This window comes from Echinops telfairi, unplaced genomic scaffold (assembly GCF_000313985.2).
Source record: "Echinops telfairi isolate 266 unplaced genomic scaffold, ASM31398v2 ScPeMD7_7424;HRSCAF=8462, whole genome shotgun sequence".
Classification (NCBI taxonomy): Eukaryota; Metazoa; Chordata; class Mammalia; order Afrosoricida; family Tenrecidae; genus Echinops; species Echinops telfairi.
The window spans coordinates 86,455,403-86,474,304 of NW_022111324.1; the positions used below are offsets into that span (position 1 = coordinate 86,455,403).

General features: G+C 40.2%; 1 protein-coding gene across 1 annotated transcript in view; it reads left to right on the plus strand.

Moving 5' to 3' along the window:
* Nucleotides 1-17,302, plus strand: part of RAB4A (RAB4A, member RAS oncogene family) — a 22,673-nt gene extending 5,371 nt beyond the window's left edge. Inside the window, exons 2-6 of the mRNA XM_045297938.1 lie at nt 892-954; nt 3,738-3,854; nt 5,413-5,508; nt 9,024-9,162; nt 9,723-17,302. Coding sequence (XP_045153873.1) covers nt 942-954; nt 3,738-3,854; nt 5,413-5,508; nt 9,024-9,139 — 342 coding nt within the window. The 5' untranslated portion in view covers nt 892-941 and the 3' untranslated portion in view covers nt 9,140-9,162; nt 9,723-17,302. The remainder of the gene's footprint in view (nt 1-891; nt 955-3,737; nt 3,855-5,412; nt 5,509-9,023; nt 9,163-9,722) is intronic.
* The last annotated feature ends 1,600 nt before the right edge of the window (nt 17,303-18,902 follow it).

The following is an 18,902-nucleotide window of genomic DNA, read 5'->3' on the forward strand; positions in this document are numbered from 1 at the left end:
GGGGGGCTCGGTGCCTCTGTGCCCACAGCTCCCTTTGCCTTGCTCTCGTTCCAACGTTCCCAGAGATATATGTTTTGGAAGCAGCTTATTATTTTCAGAAGAAGATCACCCCTCACCTGACTCAATCTGACAGTAACAGAGCAATTTCCATGTTACTATTATGTTGGAAGGTATGCCACCAATGTTTTACTAGGCTCACTCATGGTGGGCAGATTTCAACAACGCTTCTCGTCCAACGGTTCTCAACCTGTGGGCCGCAACTCCTTTGGGGGTGGAACGACCCTTTCACAGGGGTCACCTGACTCATAACAGTAGCAAAATGACAGTGATGAAGTAGCAACAAAAATAATTTTATGGTCGGGGGTCACCACAACATGAGAGACTGTATTAAAGGGTTGTGGCATTAGGAAGGTTGAGAACCACTGTTCGAGTCTAACACAAATGTGGAAGAAAGGCCTCAGCTACTTCCAAAAATTAGCCAATGAAACCCCATGAATCACACCAGATGATTGTGTGACTGACGCACTTGCTTTAGACATGCGTGTCATCAGAGGGCTCAATCACTGGAGGAAGTCATGTTCAGTGGTGCACAGAGCCAGCGTTAGGTGGAACATGCTGGTGATTACGAGGATGACAGAGGACCAGGCAGTGTTTCGTTCTGTCCATAAAGTCAGCAGGAGTCAGCAGCTACATAATTCTCTGTAAAAGTCTTACCTCCTGATTGTCACTACAGATAGAATAACTCTTCTCACATATATTCAGATATTGGTAAATCATTTCATTTAAAAGCAGTGTCTGTCCCTGTATCATGGCTCACATAGCAGAAATCATCACTTGCTTCTGGGAATGTGGTGTTGCAGTAGTAAAGGATATTGACTTTACTTCTTTCAGGTCTGTGACGCGAAGTTATTACAGAGGTGCAGCCGGGGCCCTCCTTGTCTATGACATTACCAGGTAATGCACATCCCATCCTGGAAGTGCCGCTCAGCACTCTGCTTCCCACAGTCAGCACTTGGGTTTCAAGATGTTAGAGCTCCCTGGGCATCTGCTTGAGCATGTGTGTGTGCAGGGGTGGGCCGCATTCCAAGCATTCAAGAAACCACCGGACCCATCCATTCTGTCTTAGATGTCTTTCAGCCAGCAGCTCCCTCTGCTTTACCATGTAAAGAAATACGGCTGTAGGCTTTCTCTAAGAATAGTGGTCCTCAGTGTTTCATTGCATTTTCTAACGTGAAGCTTCGACACTATTCTTAAAGCTCAAAAAGCAAAGCTCTATATCTGGTAAGGTTTCAGAAGGGCATTGAGAGAGGTACAGGGCGCACACTGAACCAAGGCCGCCTGGGTTTAAATCCCAGTTCTACTGGTTACTGACTGCGTGACCTGCCTTCCTTGGGCAAATTACTTGACCTGTCTAGGCCATAGTGACCTTATCTATAAAATGAGGATGATCATGAATATAATCCTCCTGAGACTTTGGATGAAAGCACTTAGCACATTACAAACATCAGTCTGCACTGCCCATTATGGTAGCTATTATCCATGTACCCATGGCCATTGAGTCTATTCTAACTCATAGTGACCCTATAGGACAAAGTAGAGCTGCTCCCTAGGATTTCCAGTGCTCTAAATACTTGCAGAAGCAGACCACATCTTTCTCCCATGAAATTCCTGGTGGACTTGAACTGTCAACTTTTTCGTTGGCAGCCAGGTGCCTTACCCACACAGTACTACTAAGACTTGCTTATTAGCCATAAAGGAGTACTGTCTATAAATTAAATAAATATAGATAAAACAAATCTGGTTTTTTGTCACACGTGAACAGTGGCTGCCTGCCTGCTGTGTTGGACAGTACGATGTTCAAACACCCATCCTTGCAGAAATTTCATCAGACAGTGCTGCTCGAAGTGTCCATGCACCACATCCTAGAAACATGTAAGACCAGCTCAGACTCGCTCCCTCGCCCTTCTGAGCAGGAACCTGTACAGGGAGAGAATGTTGTCCTTGCCACGTCCTTCTGTCATCTGTATGTTCGGAGCTAGGCTCTCTGTAAAGGAGGAAGGCAGCTCCTGGCCCTGTTGCACCCAGGCCTCATTCAGTGAGAGACTCAGCCTGCTAAATTGTGAAGTATACTTCATCTACCAAAGTGTGTTGTGATATGAAATGTGTCTGTAAATGTTTTAAAAGGCGAAAACCAAATCCAGCGTCATTGAGTCCGTTCTGATTCATTGTAACTACAGAGCTGAAGCAAAACTGCCCCAGCGGGTTTCCTAGATTGTAGTCTATACAGAAGTAGATTGCCACATCTCTCCCAAGAAGCAGCTAGGGGGTTTGAACCTCCTGCCTCTCGCTTATCAACTGAGCGTGTAATCACTGCACCACCAGATCTCCTTCCTGAAATACATGTCAGAGCAGAAAGTCACAATCAGTCCTGTAGACAGGCAGACCTGAAAAAGGCCTGCCCAACCCTGGCCTCTGTGACTTTAAGCCATTTAACTTATTTCTCTGGATTTCTGGTTTCTCATGTTAAAAGGAAATAACAGAATCTGTGTCATAGAGAGTCTATGAAGAATCCATGTGATCAGTTCCTGTAAAACAATGTACTACTGTTGTAAGGATTCGTTTAGTGGCAGCAGTGAGTGACTAAGTCCTGCCTGCCCAGATTCCAGCACTGTGCCTTGCACACAGAGCTCAATAAATGCAAGTTAGACATATACCCATGGGGTGGGTAGAAGGACGTGTGTAGAGGGGCATCGTGAAGTGGGCTGGCATTGAATTTATGATGTCACTGAAGAATCGGTGTGGCGCCTATGAGTGCTGCACCCGGCGAGCCACTGTGTAGCTTTTAGACCCCAAGTCACCTCTCAGCCTTCCAGACTATGGCTGAGGGTCCGTGCCTTCCAGGAGACTGGGCTATGGGAACGCTGAGCTATAGCTGCTCCGCTCCATTGCTCAGAGCCTTTGATTCTGACCTGGTCTGCCCCGAGAATGCAGTCCACCGAGAGGCAGCTAGCTGTATGTGCAAGTATGTAAACCCTAAGGCAGTCTAGGCGGGAGTTCTTTGATATATGTGTATCAAACATAAGTACTATTGAGGGGGCTTCAAAATCTTGGGAAAATGGAATTGAAGTATAATGGAATATGTAGGAACTTTTTGAAGCCTCGTCTTATAATATGTTATTGGTGTAATGTCCAAATTCCATAACATCTTAGGAGCCCAGGAGGCACTCTCGAGTAATCTGCTAACCACAGGTGGATATTTATAAGCCACCAGCTGCTCGGAGGGAAAAGATGACGCTGTCCGCCCCTGTAAAGACTGACAGAGCCTCAGAAACCCTATGTGAGGCCACTGTGAGTCAGAGTCAACTTGATGGTTGTAAGTTTGGTTGTTTGGTATTTTTTATCATGGATGTTAAATGATAACGTACCTGTATTTGTAACATGAAGGAGCTGCTGTTGATTTCATTTTGTACCCTGATTGTGTAAACAAATAACAGAATATCTGCCTCAGTTTTCTGGAAACAAAACAAAACAAATCCTATATGTGTATACCTGGTGCATGCCAGCTACTGAGTTACCGGCGCAGTTCTGGTGGCATTACCCTAACATGTCTGAAAACGAGAGTGAGTGGTGTGATTGCCTGGAAATGATTGCTAGTTATATAAAATACATATATTATTTTCACAATCTTATATTACACAGCCGAGAAACCTACAATGCGCTTACTAATTGGTTAACAGATGCCAGAATGCTAGCCAGTCAAAACATTGTGATCATCCTCTGTGGAAACAAGAAGGATCTGGATGCAGATCGTGAAGTGACTTTCTTAGAAGCCTCCAGATTCGCTCAAGAAAATGGCAAGTGACCTTCTGCCTCACTTTTTCCCCTCTCTCTCTTTCTTCAGATGGCAGCTTTGTGAATTAGGAACATTTCTTTCCAGTTTTAAACATGTAGTAAAGATTCAAGATTAAAAATCATTTGGGACATATGGAACGTTGATTATTCTTACTGTGAATTTAGACTTATTTGCATCTTCAGTATATTTTCATGCTGTTTTATAAAAGTTACTATAATGAAAAAAAGCACTATAATGGTATATTATTACTCTAACTACTTTCTAAATGAGAAACTTTGAATATAGGAGTCTTGAATTAAAGTGAAATTTATAACAGTTTTAAAAGGCTCAATCTAGATAGCATCTTTTTTATTTGTAATGTAATTTGAAGCAAGTTGATGAAATTAGAGGCTTAGTTGCTTTATTTTATTTACATTAAGTTTGAGTCATTTATAGGTACATTTGAAATTCACTCCTCTGAATTTGCATGTAGAGTACATTAGAATGCCACAAAGTGAACGGTTTCTCATAAATAGAATGATAAAAATTCAGACATTTAAATAATTTTAGAGCCAAACAATAATATTCTGGTATCGGTCACTACTTGAACTCCAAATTGTGTTTGAACACGTTGGCTACTTTTCTGCTAAGAAATAAATATGAACGAAAAGCATAAGCCTTATGAAAGTTTGTAAAGAAGCTGTTCAGAAATAATAAAAAACACAGAACATCAAAGTTCCAAAGGAATTCAGACATCACTAAATTGAACCTCATTTTTTTTTTTTAATTGAACCTCATTTTTACAAGTGAAAGGACCCCTGCACCATAGTGGTTACGTGTTGGGTCAGCAGTTCAAAACCAACAGCCGCTTTGAGGGATAAAGATGAGGCTTTCTACCCCATAAAGAGTTACAGTCTGAGAAACCCACAGGGGCAGTTCCACCCTGACTTCTAAGGTCGCTATGAGTTGAAATTGATGAAAAATCAGTTTGTTTGGTTTGGGTTTTACTAGTAAGAAAACAGCAGGTTAGAAAGATGATGGTTTGCCTGAGATAACAAGCAGAACAGACCATTCTGATGATAATTGATTAGTATCCACCCTGATGGATAGGGAAAGTACTAATTCTTTATGAGATTTCTTCAAAATCAGAATGACATGCCGAACCCAGAATTCCCAGACTGTATATAATCTTCATTATATTTGTGGTGCTATACAAATTATTTGGAGAATGTTTCTTTCTCATCGTAAAATCGAAAACTTGGCTTTTTTTTTTTTTTTACCAGTCTGCCCCCTAGTATCTCCAGGTAACTCAGCCTGTGAAAGTGTTACCAGTACTCATGCAGTTTCTTAAACAGATTAAAGTGCTAGCATAAGATGGTAGTTATTTCCAGAAAAGATTATCAATTTTCTAAACATTAAAGAAAAGTTGACTGTATTTATTCTACATTAACAAAAATTATAGGGTTTAGGTCATAAATTTCATTTAACTTGCAAGTTTAAGAGAATATTAAACAGATTCTAGTAGATCAGAAATATGATCATCTTCTAAATCTGGCTATTGTGTTTGATGTCAATTTTAGAGCTGATGTTTCTGGAAACAAGTGCACTAACAGGGGAGAATGTAGAAGAAGCCTTTGTGCAGTGTGCAAGAAAAATACTGAACAAAATTGAGTCAGGTAAAAGGCTTTCCATTACTTGTTTATATTTTCAAGAGTTATTTGCTCAGAGAATCCTGTGTGAACTGAAAATTGTCATTTATTTAAAGGTAATGTTCATGTACTTGCAGTGAAAACTTATGTGATTGCCACATCAGCAATGAAAAGGGTGGATAATCAATGTTTTGGATAGTGTTTTTTTACAGCTCCCAGCTTTTTTAATTCATCACATAAAGGAAGTGTCTGTGTGTACCTTTATGCACTCTCTTTCAACAACATGCTTACTCTGTTATCCTGTGCATAGTCCGAGGGTCATTTATGTGATATTAAAAGGGTTATCGAAAATTGTGTGATGCTGCCAGATGGAGGTTGACCATTGTAGAACTATGCAGTCAAGTACTATTTTTAGTTCTGAAGCTATCTGATCCTGTCTAAATTACAATCTTCCTTGTTATGGTTTTATGTTTGTTGTTCCAGTAAAGTAAAATTTAAAATAACCCTTAACAGGCAGCTGACAAAGCCCTATGTAGTTGCCATTTATCAAAATTGTTTTTAATTTAAATGATCCCCAAATTTCAGGTGGGCATTTGTCTTTTAGTTGGTGCACTCAAACATCTGAGTGTCCACTGTTTCATTAGCACTGGCCTGCCAACCACAAGGTTGCAGTTTAAACCCACCAGCTGCTCTGCAAGAGAGAGAAAGCTGAGGCTGTCTGCTCACGCCAGTCCCAGAGACCCAGAGAAGCAGTTCTCCTCTGCCCTATAGGGTCCCTGTGCGTCCAAATCGGCTCAGCGGCAGTGGGTTTGGTTTGTTTGTTTGTTTGTTTGTTTATAGTATTCAGAAAAGAATAAATAACTACAATGTGCTATGTAGATTCAGTGATTGAGAGACACCGGATCTTATGGTGGCCCAGAGAAGGGCTGCTAGTTCATCCATCATTGTGGAGAGGAGAGGACGTTCAGGAAGGCATGCTGACTGAGCTGGATCTTCTGAAAGAAAAGGAAGAGGAAGCACTTGAGCCAAGAGGACAGCCTGAGTTGAGACAAAGAATACGAAAAAAAGTTTGTAGTTAAGGTGTTTTTTGACACCAGTGCTCCATAAACGTAGCCGTCGTCATCAATATATCGGAACAGATGTGAGGAGGAATGTGAGCTAGATCATAGAGTCCCAAACTTATTTGGCCTTTTCAGAAAACAATGTACTCCTTGCTCCCCTGGCAATGAGGTCGTTTTGTCTGTAGCCCCTGATCCAGGGTAAAGTCTAGGTACCGGCTAGTTCTGCCCACTTTGGGAAGCACTGGTCTAGAGAGAAGAGCAGTGGATTGAGGACAAAGCCTGGGAAAGGTGAGCAGAGGAAGGGGTGTATAAAAGCGACAGGGACGGAAATGGTCGTGCGTGTGAAGAGAACCAGGAAAAATAGGGTCATTTAAACCACAATTTGCAAAGAATCAGTTCATTATCGAATGCAATGGAAACCCTATAAGCTGGAAAGTATCCACTGCGGTGGACCACAGGACGTCATTGGTTATCTTTACTAAGAACAATTGCAGTAGAATTAGGAAAGCAGACGACACATTGTCCTCAGATGAGAAATAGATGATCATTGGGGTCAGCTTCAGTTCGTGACGACCTTGTGTGGGACAGAATGGACATGGTTCTTGGTAGGCTTGGCTCCATTGCTGCGGCTGTTGTCTCAGTCCAATGGAGGGCTTCCTTCATTTTCACTGCCCTTCTCCTGCCTCCTACAAGGGATTTTGTTGTTGTTGTTTTGTTGTTCTTGTGGAAGTCCACGGTTTATTTCCTTTTTACCTTCACCCACCATAATTTGAATGCATCAATTTTTCTGTCTTCCTTTTCCATTGTAATACAGGGTTGATTTAAAGGAGGGCTTGAGCATGAACTAAAGTACACCTCGTGGATTTTAGTATAAATGATGAGGGATGGGGGCTAGGGGGAGATGAAGGAGAGAATGACCAGGAGAGGGGAAGACAGTTCAAGTAGGATGCTTGGTGAGATAGGAAGAAGGAAGAGTCAAGAGGCTAGATCAGCAGGTCTCAACCTGTGGGTCGCTACCCTCAAATGACCCTTCCACAAGGGTCACCCAATTCATAACAGTAGCAAAATTACAGTTATGAAGTAGCAATGAAAATAATTTTATGGTTGGGGATCACCACAACATGAGGAACTGTATTGAAGGGTCGCAGCATTAGGAAGGTTGAGAACCACTGGGCTAGATGGAAGGACACTTTATTCTTTTGAATATTTTCAGTCTGCAAACAAGAATAAATTTACTAAACTTGCTATAAGAATTATCACTTTTGAAGAATCTGTAATCTTTAGCATTAAAATTGGTTTAATTTTGAATATTCAATTCAAAATGAATGAGGTTTTATTAGATTACCTCACTGCTTTACTACAGATACATTGACCCTTTCAAGATATACAAGGGAGAGTTTCAAAAGATTCATGAAAAAATTGTGTTGTTTTTCAGTTCCATTTTTCCACAAATTTTTGAAGCTCCCCCTTCCCTATTTTTTCTGAGACAAATTTATAATTACGTCTAAGTGAAAAAATGGAAGGTTACAAGTTAGCACTTTTAATTAGTACTAATTTATTTTAAATATTTAAATAGGCGGTACATTAACATGGTTCAAAACCATCATTCTCCCCTCTTTGTATGTGTGCATGTGTTTATAGTGTATAATATGATAATATTTCACTATGTGGATTATCACAATTAATTTAACCAAATGTCTATTTGGACATTTGGTTATTGAAAGATAATGGAATTTTCCCACAAACCGCTGCGGGCCCAAAGAAAAGCACATATTTGAATATAGATAGTTTGCCATATTGTCTCCTCTCATGGATATAGCGATTTATATTCACACTAGTAAAGAATGAAAGTGAGTCTACTAAAGCTTTGCCAACAGAGTATATGGTCTTAAATGAATTTTTGCCAAACTGATAAGGAAAAGATCATTTATGTCTCTAGTTTTAATTAAATGAATTGTGTATATATAATATATTCATATAGTTTCCAGTTCTAAAGAGTGTATTCTAAAAATGTGGGTTTCATCACCACCCCTCCCGGTTCCCTAGCCGTCCCAAACCAACCGTTGGCGGTTCTTTCTGTGTCCTCGCAGAGGAAGTATGTGAGAGCAATAAGGGTTGTCCTACAAGAATTTCAATGGAAAATCTTACACCATACACCCTAAAACCCCGATCTTTCCCCTTCTGACTTTTTGTCAAACTCAAAGAACGTTGTAAGGGAACACTATTTAAAGTCTCTTAAGATGCCAAAAACGGTCATTTTGCCATTGTATGAATTGAAGAGTACAGAAATGTTGACGGAAGGGTTTACTGCCTTTAGCCAGATTTAGATGGAAGCTATGTTTAGAGACAATAATTACACATTTTGATATTTTTGTTTAATAAAGATTTCTATAACGATTTTTAGCAATACTTTTTGACTTGCTGTTCACTGAAGCATAAAAACTTTTTCTTTTTTTTTTCATATAAATATTTGGTCCTCAGGTGAACTGGATCCAGAAAGAATGGGCTCCGGTATCCAGTATGGAGACGCTGCATTGAGACAGCTCAGGTCTCCCCGTCGAGCACAGGCCCAGAGTGCTCAAGAGTGTGGTTGTTGAAAGGCACGTCTGGGGCAAGCAAGGTGAGTGCTGGCAGTTTGAAATAGCTGGTGCCCTTCACCCCCACTCCTCAGGCTCTAAAATAATTCATCATATGGATAACTCTAGAAGCTGTGTTAGAGATTTTTCCAGGTGTATTATGAGAAATAGATGGGACTCTATAATTTAAAATTAGATCATCTGAAAATATTAGGAAGCTTTTCTACTTTTGTTTCAGAAAGAAAGGAAGGGTGGTTGCTGGTGATGGTTGAGAATAGATTCTTTGGCTGTTGAGATTTCATGGGTCATTAAAGTCTAAGTGAACGTGCCTTTTGTGAAATAGGAGGCCCATTTATAAAATTTGCAAGGGGAGATTTTAACTTTTAAAAGCTCTTGTTTTGTCCCCCATTTACCACAGTGAACTTTTTTTTCTTCTTTTTTTTTTTCCACAGTGAACCTTTTATAGGCAATAGTATATAATAGGCATACATATAAATACTAAGTAGAAGATGGTCATATTATTTCATTCCCTTTTGGTCTATAAGCAACTTATTTTTACATTAGTAATTATACACATTTCTAATTTTTTCTTAATATTTTTTAGGTGTACATACAGTGGTATTTGGGACACAATTGTTGGAAATCGAAGAATCTGAAGTTTGTTTTTTTAAACCACCATTTTTTTTCTACTCTTCAGAAGTAGATCTTTGTGGGGGAATAATAATTTGGGGTTTTATGGAGGCTATCAAGACATGGCACAGCAAACTGTAAAATAAATCTAACTCAATGGACAATACTATTAAATGTATACATGTATGTAAAACTTTTCTGTTCCACATTTTCCCTTTAGTTTGAAAAATGGCTTTGTACTGTATATATTTTAGCCCAGTAAGCCTCCACAGCATGGTATATGATGTATGATATAACAGAATACTGTACTAAATGCAGTTTACTGGGTTTTTTAATCATACGAACTAAAACGTGTTAATTGTGAGGTGTGCTTTTATCATCATGTCAATTGTATTGCACAATTGGTTATACTTATGACCTGCTAGTCAGAGATTCTGGCGTTGATGGCCAGTGCATTTCTTATTTAACTGTTTACTACATTCTATATGGTGTTTATGTGATTCACACTTGAAAAACTACATCAGTAGTTATTCATTAACATAACAAAATAAAATGAAATTTTTATTTTATTTTTTTCAATTAACTACATTGTCCAGCTCTGTCTTACTTTCAATGTATCTTCCTCCAGGTCAACTCAAGAAATAGACATTTGAGTGCTTGCCCTGTTCTAGGCAGGATGATCCTAACACCTTTACCCAAACAGCGTAGGCAATTTCAGCTATTGATAAAACGTGTGAGACTTGGAGCTGCTCGGCTCTTTGCTAATTTGCTGATCTGCCTGACTCCCTGCTAGAATATATATTGTTTGCTATTATGGTATCTGGTATTCAACTTCATAGCATCACTTTTTAAAATCCTTTATTATTTTATGTTCATTTTAAAGAAAGCTAAAGTTTAGAAGATATCATCATTAAGCAATTTCTTTTTTGGCTTTGCTGAATCCTCTAATGCCTTATTGCATTTAACAAGTTGACCTGTTCAAAGTTCACGTCGGTTATATTGAAATATGAAATATGTATTATATTGCAAAGACTTGTTCTAGTATTTTAATCACCAATACAAGAACTATGTAATGGAATGCTTTAAAGTTGAAATGAGTCCAAAAGGTTAAGGAGTGTTTTTCTGTGTGCTATATGTATTTCTCCACTTTATTTTTTTTCTTAAATGGTAGCTGCAGAATGAATGGTACATTTACTTTTAGTAGATGTTGTCTGTTGCTTTGGTTGTTGTTTTGTTTTAATCAACAGAGCACAGAGGCAAATATACACTCTGAGATGTAACTTTGATAAGCTTATCAGTATGTATCTGTTTATTTTAAGTTTCCTTTTTTTTAATGCCGTAAGTGATTTATTTTGCAAAGTTAGAATCTAAAGCAAATTCTCAGGCTGAACTACTTCTTGGGCCTCCCTGGAGGAGTTTTTCATGGAATGTCTCAACGGTTTGCCAGCTAGTATTTCCAAAGAGATTCTTGCCTGAGAAAGGAGCATATCTATTCTAATGAAAGTAGGAATTAAAAAGAGAGAGTTTAAATCTGATCTGCGATGGAACTATCCTGAAGCCACAGGCACCACACAGCATCCATAGCCTTTGACTGTTGCCGGAGAAATAGACTATGCAAGGCCAGGTTGCCGTTGCCTTGGGGAACAGTTGAGGAGATGATCTAGTAAAAAATGGTATATGCACGTCTCCCATTATTTACTAAGTTTTAAGGAAGCTCTTATTTTATGTTTCTAGAAAAGCAAATCTTCAGTCTTCCCAGAAAAAGATGAGGAAGTCCATTTAGCCCTGAAATTGTAACTTAATCTTTCTACAAACCATCATTAAATGAAAATAGAGCATCACAATTTGGCAGTCTAATGGTTTTCTAGGAAACTTGATTGCAACAGTGGTTCAATGCTTGGTCACTAATCAGAAGGTCAGCATTTCAAACCCTGCAGCCACGCCACAGGAGAAAGCTGTGGCAACCTGCTTCCCTACAGAGTACAGCTTTGAGAACCCTCTGGGGCGGCTCTACTCTGTCTCCAGAGTCACTGTGACTCAGAATGAACTTGATGGCAGTTTTTATCATTCTTTGATGGTTTTGTCGAAAGGATATTACTGTAGTTTGTTGAATTTTTCATTGTTTTAGGTTGTTGAGATCTGTAAGAACACCGATCCCTAGTTGAGTAACACTGGTATTCAGAGTAAAGAACCTGATGTTAACATCAGAAACCCAGATAGTCTGTAATCCATGCTGTGACACAGAGAGTAGTCCTTCATTGTCTGTTATGCTTGCTTCTATTTGAGGGAGAGAGCAGGAGAAAGTTAAGCACATGTGAATTTTCAGTGTTTTTGTGCTAGTTGGAGTCTCGAACATCCATGTGCTGTTGACCCTGGAACTGCACAAGACTACTTAGATATTTTGTAATGCTGTGTGACACTAATCATCTGAGTGTGCGCAGTTCATGTCTCCAGTAAATTGTGTATCACAGTAAAGAGTGATCTCTTGCCGTCTCCCATATGTGTTAGTGCAGTACTATAACTTTAAATAACACCGTGGGACCCATACAAAGCGCTGCTGTGACCCTAGAAGTACTCCCCAGAAACAAGAGTAATGGCATTACAAGAAGAGGTGGACTTGCGTGATGTGTAGCGTAGATGGAGGTCTGCGGCTGGAGCTGCCTTCCGTTCACCTTTTCAAGAGGGGGGGCGGGATTTGTGTTGCTGTTGGAGCTCCACCAGCAGGTGTGAAAATCTTGCACTTTGGGCAAAGTACCTTTTTAAATCTCCTGTTGAAATACAGCATTTGTATGGGGACAGAATCTAATACACACGGCATAGAAAATGTGTTCATCGACCATCTATAATGTTATAGGTAAGGCTTCCAGGCAACAGTAGGCTATTAGTAGTTACAGGCAGATCAGTGCCCCTCGCTAACCCTTACACTGTGCAAAGGTCACCTGTCATGTGAGGGTAAATCTAAATGTATTGTTTTTTAACAATATTGCTCCAAAATCATTGAAGCCTTTATTACACTCAACAATTTCAAAAGGTAAGGCTCTTATTTCTCAACATATTTTCCATCTGGGCCTGTACACTTCTGAAGGCAGTATTTCCATCTCTAACCGCTCCATGAAAAATTCTGCACTCGATTTACAAAAAACACATGAAAATGTACAGCTTTGTCATTCTCGAAGGATTCAAATTGTGTTCCTTTGAAATGGCTCTTTGAGTTTGGGCAACAAAAAGAAGTTCAAGCTGTAGGCGAATGGGGTAAGGTTTCCCAAGGAAATTCTTATAGGACAGCCATGTTACCCTTGAATGAGCAAGTACATTGCGGTGGGAAAAAAATTCCTTGGCACAACTTTCCTGACCTTTTGCCCCACCAGTGTAGTATTCGGTTTTCTTAGAACATCTTTCTAATACAACCCCATGTCTTCTGGGAAAAGATAATCAAGATTACTCCTTTGGAATCCAAATAAATAAACAGATACCATCCAGAGCTTCTGTTTTGATTGGACCTTGTTCTCTGGAGTAGACAGGTAAATCTAGGACTCATGATTTTGTTCCATAAATCATCTTCATTAACTTTGATCTTGCTTAAAAGACTGACAGAAAGTTCAGTTCTTTGAGCTTGCTGCTGTTTGCCCATCGAGTGAGAGGCTTACTGAGGCTGAGATGTTGGCTTGAAATTGAACTTGCCAAAGTATATGAGACCTCATGGTAATGCTGCAGTTTCTCCCAACAGATTCTGGAATTCAGCCTCAGTTTGTTTCTTTATTCATCAAGTGGACAGTCTTCCCTCTCCTGGCTCATGTTGAGCATGTTGAATGTCTTCCCTACCTTCCTTAAAATTTTTGATCCATCTTTAAGATGTTGTTTTGTGTGGAGCTGAATTCCTGTGAACTTGTTAAAAAGCTTCAATGATTTGGAAAGATGCGCCCTTGGATTATGTTAAAAAGTTGATATTAGCCCAGACAGATAAGTCATTCTTTTACGTGGGACAAAAAGCTTTTTTTTTTTTTTTCCGGAAGCACCCTACTGAGACTAAGACTAGCGTGTTTCTGTGAGTACTCTTCTACAGCCGCCCACCGACGGCAGAGACATGCTTAAACACATCTTGTTTGGAATAAAAACTTGCATGTGTGACCTGGAACCTTACTAGCATACTTCTTACTTACTCTCAGATAATCTGAGCTTGTCCAATTTGTTATTTATTACTTCTAATTATCGGAACTTCCATAAAATGGTTTGTAGAATTGTACAGAATTTGAGAACATTAGACCTACAGGTTTCGGTAAGTGAAGCCAGGCTGAGCCATCCTCACTTGCTATGGCCAGATACTTCCTACTGGTAGAAAGTCGTGTGATTAGGGTTATTTTTTTATTGTTTTTATGTACTTTCATTATTTTGTATTGTGGAAATGTTCACATATACACAAACTACTATAATGAACTGCTTATATGAATTAACCTTAGCAGTTATGAAATAATATGCCAATCCACCTCTCCTGTTTTATGCTGTATTGTTTGAAAACATCTGAGACATCTGTCATTTCACCCCCAAATAGTTTAGTATTCTTCAGGTAATAAGAATTTTTTTAAATCTATAATCACTGTACTTGTGGGATTTTTCCCCCAAGACATTGTTATAAAGCCAAGAATGGTTCGTGTAATCTTAAAGTCATATAAAGTTGACTTTAGGTATGTATTGCAGAATCAACCTGCACCTGACTGGAGCACTGGAGGAGGTGGTATGTCAACATGTATGTGGCTAGTGCCTGTCCAGAGCAACCTTCAGCAGAACGGGCAGCCTGCCTGCCAGCCACCATGAACTAGTTTTAGGGGATTGGTGCCCATGTAGCTACTGGTTAAATAATTCTGAATATCACCCCTGCCAGTGCAGCACCACAAGGTCTACTTAATGTAAATCATCTCAGCATACCTGTGTTCTTTTACAAAGAATCTGTTTCCTCTTCCTTAAAAGATACAGCCTTGGAAACTCCATTCATGGGGCAGCTCTGCTGCATGCACCTTTGAACGCTTCTGCCAACCTGTGGGGAGACTGGGAGTTGAGCCCTCTCATCAGCTTCCTGAGACCACTGTGCATGCATGTTGTGGAGGACATTGTCATTACACTTTTGTAGGAAATTGAATGAAAATAAGTTGATGCTGTAGTAACCTCTAATTTTTTAATGTAAACTGTTGTTTTTATTTTTATGAAAAAAACGTCTAAATTTCTGAGAATTTTACATTCCAAAATATATCAATAATTATATATACTAAATACTAAGGGCTAACTATTATGCATGAAGGAAAAATGCTAAATTCTCCATGTTTTGTGGAAAGCCCTCAAATAACTTTGTATTGAATGGGAAATTGTAAGATGTGGTTCATTTTCATGGTAACTTATCCCATTATTCCCTTTTCCAGAAAGATCATTACATCAGTTTCTGTGGTCCTAACTATATGTACCTAGCTCTCGTATTAGCCCATTTCCTGTGGAAAATGGTGCTTTTTACAGGACATAGGCCATTCTCTGAATGACCCTTGCATCTCTGTTGTCTTTGTGCCTTTGCATGGACTGTGCTTCCCTCCCCTACAGTGCACCAGCCTGCTCCCCGAGTCTGTCAGGCTGAGGTCCTGGTATCCAACTAATCCCCATAAAGCCTCTCTACTAAGAAGCTATTCCTAATCACCCTCCCTAAACATACATAAGCAAGCACACTGCTCCCCGAGTTCATGCTCCGAACTTCTCTTTGGAGATTGATCACATTGATCTATGTAGGTCCGTGGAGCTCCTCTGTATCAAATGCCTGGCACATAGGAGGGGTTCAAATGTTTATGGGAAGGACAGATGATCACAGGAGCTGTTGTCTCCAAGTCTTTGTAAGCAGATTCAGTCTTCGACCTGGGGAAATGCTTGGTATTACCAGCCCATCTATCAACCTCAAGAAGCTTTTCTGCAGAATCTTCAAATGCTGTTCTTGCCGTCCTCAAACCTTTCCTCAGGAGGAAGGGTACTAACAGCCAGGGCAGAACATTCCATTTTTAATGTTTGCCACAGTACATAGCTGCCCAATGATGTTGATTCCAGGGTTGAGAGCTTTAAGTATTTAAGCTGCAGGGCTTGTTTGCTTCATCATTATTTTCAGGGAATCCCGTTTATATATTCTTAAATTGACTGCTTTCTACCCTTTATAACATGGCCTGTGGGCAAGCAAGTGCCCTGACAGCTACATGCGCTCCATCTCAGTATAATTTGCCAATGTAAAACTAGGAGGCTAAGGACTGTCAGAAGCAATTGATAAAACAGTCTCTAGAACGCTGCTTTGAAGACGCGGACATGTATCAGCGGTTCTACTGTTGTGTGATGAGCCAAATGATAAGGCATGAAATATATTAAATAATTCTATTAATACACAGGCGCATTCACAACTGACCAGGCCCTATGTAGGAGCAGAAACCAGACAACTCTCTAATTACAACTTGGAAACCTACTAAAACATTTTTAAAACCTTTTCAAAGGGGTACAGAAATGGCAAAAAAAAAATAACTTTTAAGTACCCAAATTTTAAAGTTAAACTATTTCATCTAAAAGTTGTAAATTTTAATACTCTATTCAGGTTGTTTATACTTATTTTTACCTGCTCCTCCAAACTGTAACTGTATCTGAGCAATGAGAATTATACTTTCATATCCAGAAAAACCCTGTCCAGAGAATCTTTATAGCCGCCAAGTGCATCTTCTACTTTTCACCGTTTCTGACTTCTCTTTGAAGTATAGACTTTACATTTTAAAGGAGAGCTGGCTAAACAGTTTTTTCGTTTTTAGCAAGCACCTCATCTGCCTGCTGTCGATTGAAATGTCTGTAATCAAACTCGGACGGCACATGACTTTTTTCGAGCTGAAAATACTCTCGCCTTATATCACATCAAATCTTCGAGACAGCGCTGGAGGGATACACAAAGTGGGTGTCACACTTCATGCCCTGGTGCAGCTGGGGGCCGAGAGGTACAGAGACCCCGCACCAGGCAGAAACAGGCTGTGTAGACCTAGTGCTTGGCCTTCCATTTAGCAGAAGCGTTGTCCTCAGAGTTTATTAGGAAATATCAAATATGTTTTATTGGAGTTTTTAAATCTAAAAAGGGTTCTAATTTTAACTGGTAAGAGGTTTTCTCCATTTTTATATTACCTGTAGTACTGAGCTACTAGAAGTGGGAATCTGTTGATTCCATCACAGCAAAACCGTGTTTTGTCTTAAGTTACTGGTTTAATAGCGCTTTTTTTAAAATCAGTCTTTGGAAATGGAAAACATTACAATTTTAAGGTGCATGAATGCAAGTGCATGCTAATTTGTTTACAGAATGCTTGTCAGAGATTTGTCTATTGTATGTAAAGCTGCCCAGTCCTGAAGTTGTTTGTGAGTTAGCATTTCTTTTGTGAAGATAAGGATTTGCTGTGAGTGTGCTGATGGCTAGAAACAGTGGGGAGGCTGTTCCCCCACAGGCCATGTCTAATGTGTGTCACCAACTTCCTGGACTGTAAGATGCCAATAAACTGTTGAACCAGGTCAGCCCACCTGTGCTGCTGCTCATCTCGAAGTACTTGACGTAGCCCTAAGCAAGAGTAGAAGTCACCATTTACCACAAAGTTTCCCATTTACCCGGAACTAGCTGAGTATTTGTCTCTGCTCGTCCCCCTTTCCTCTGTTTCCAGGACTACCTTAAGCTGTAGCTAATCTGGTGCTTTGGATTTTTACCTTTTGTAGCTAACATTTTGGGGAAGACATTTAGCAGCCTGGTTTTCCGTTCAGATGTTTTACCTTGACTGTGAGGTTTGTTTCTACAGGATGTCAGACATCCACGAGAGCAGCTGAGACTGACTGAAGCCACCGCGTGGAGAGAGAGCAGCTGAGCCAGCTCGCTGCATGCTCCTCCCCTGAGAGGAGAAGGCTGCTCTTAGAGCCCCCCCCCCCCATCCCCCCTGCAGGAAGAGCTAGTCTCTGAGGCTATCCACAGGAAGTGAGAGCTGGGTTTGCAGCTTCCACGATGCCTCGGGAAACAGAACTTCAAGACACAGTTATACTTCACGTGGTGCCCTTTGATCCAAAGATAGAGTAGAACAGTGGAAATTATAAGAACTTGGAATTTTCCCTAAGTATCACTTCACCTTTCTTAAGAACTGAATGGCAGGCAGCTCTAATTTGTTGTCTGAAAATGGGGCCAAAAATAAGTTTGTTTGTTTGTTTTTAAGTTACTGTACAATAAATAAGGAGCCCTGATGGCATCGAGGGTTCTATTAGACTGCTAACCAGGAGGTCAGATATTTGAGCACACCAGCCCTCTGCAAAAGAAAGACACGGTTTTCTGCTCCCGTAAAGATTTACAGCTTCGGAAACCCACAGATGTTACACTCTGCCTCGTACGGTTACCATGAGTCATAACCGACTATTGAATTTTGTACTGTAAACAGATTCAAATATGTTCTGAAACACAAAGTGAATCCGTCAGAGTTCAAGCTTCTTTATTATTAAAATGTTGTAAGGTTTCACTTTTCCTATTTTTTCCTGTAGCTCTCTTGACCTCTCTCCACCATTGAGTGCCGTTCTTCGGAACGCAATACCCAATACAATGTTCTGAATCAGTGCCCCAGGTAACCCCAGTAACAGGCCAACATACCAAGAAAAGACATTGTTGGGCTGTATAATGAAACAGCACCACTGGCAGCTGCTGCTGCACACTGCCCACCGCTGGTAACCACCCTTGTTCCCTCCTTGCCACAGCCACTGACTGCTACATGCCCATTTGTTTCATCAGCCCCAGCCTATATATGCACTCTGCCAGCACGAGCTCCCAGGCCACCCTGCGCCCTGCCCTTCATGAGGTGGGTCACCTACACCTGCTGCAAGCCTGAGCTGAGGTTTGATATAAAACAGCACTTTGTTTAAAACATTTTTTATTGCTTTTCTTTCTATTTCCTCATTTTCTCTCTCCTTCCTTCCTCTTTCTCTTATGTGGTTTTTATCAATCCTCAACTACCCTCACATGACCCAACCTCCCACCTGTCCCTAACAGAGCATCACGTTGCTGCAGAGATAACGGTCCATTAGAAGTCACCAAGGAAAATTGGCACCAACAAGTGAACAGTACCCAAATCCAAAGGACCATTCTGAA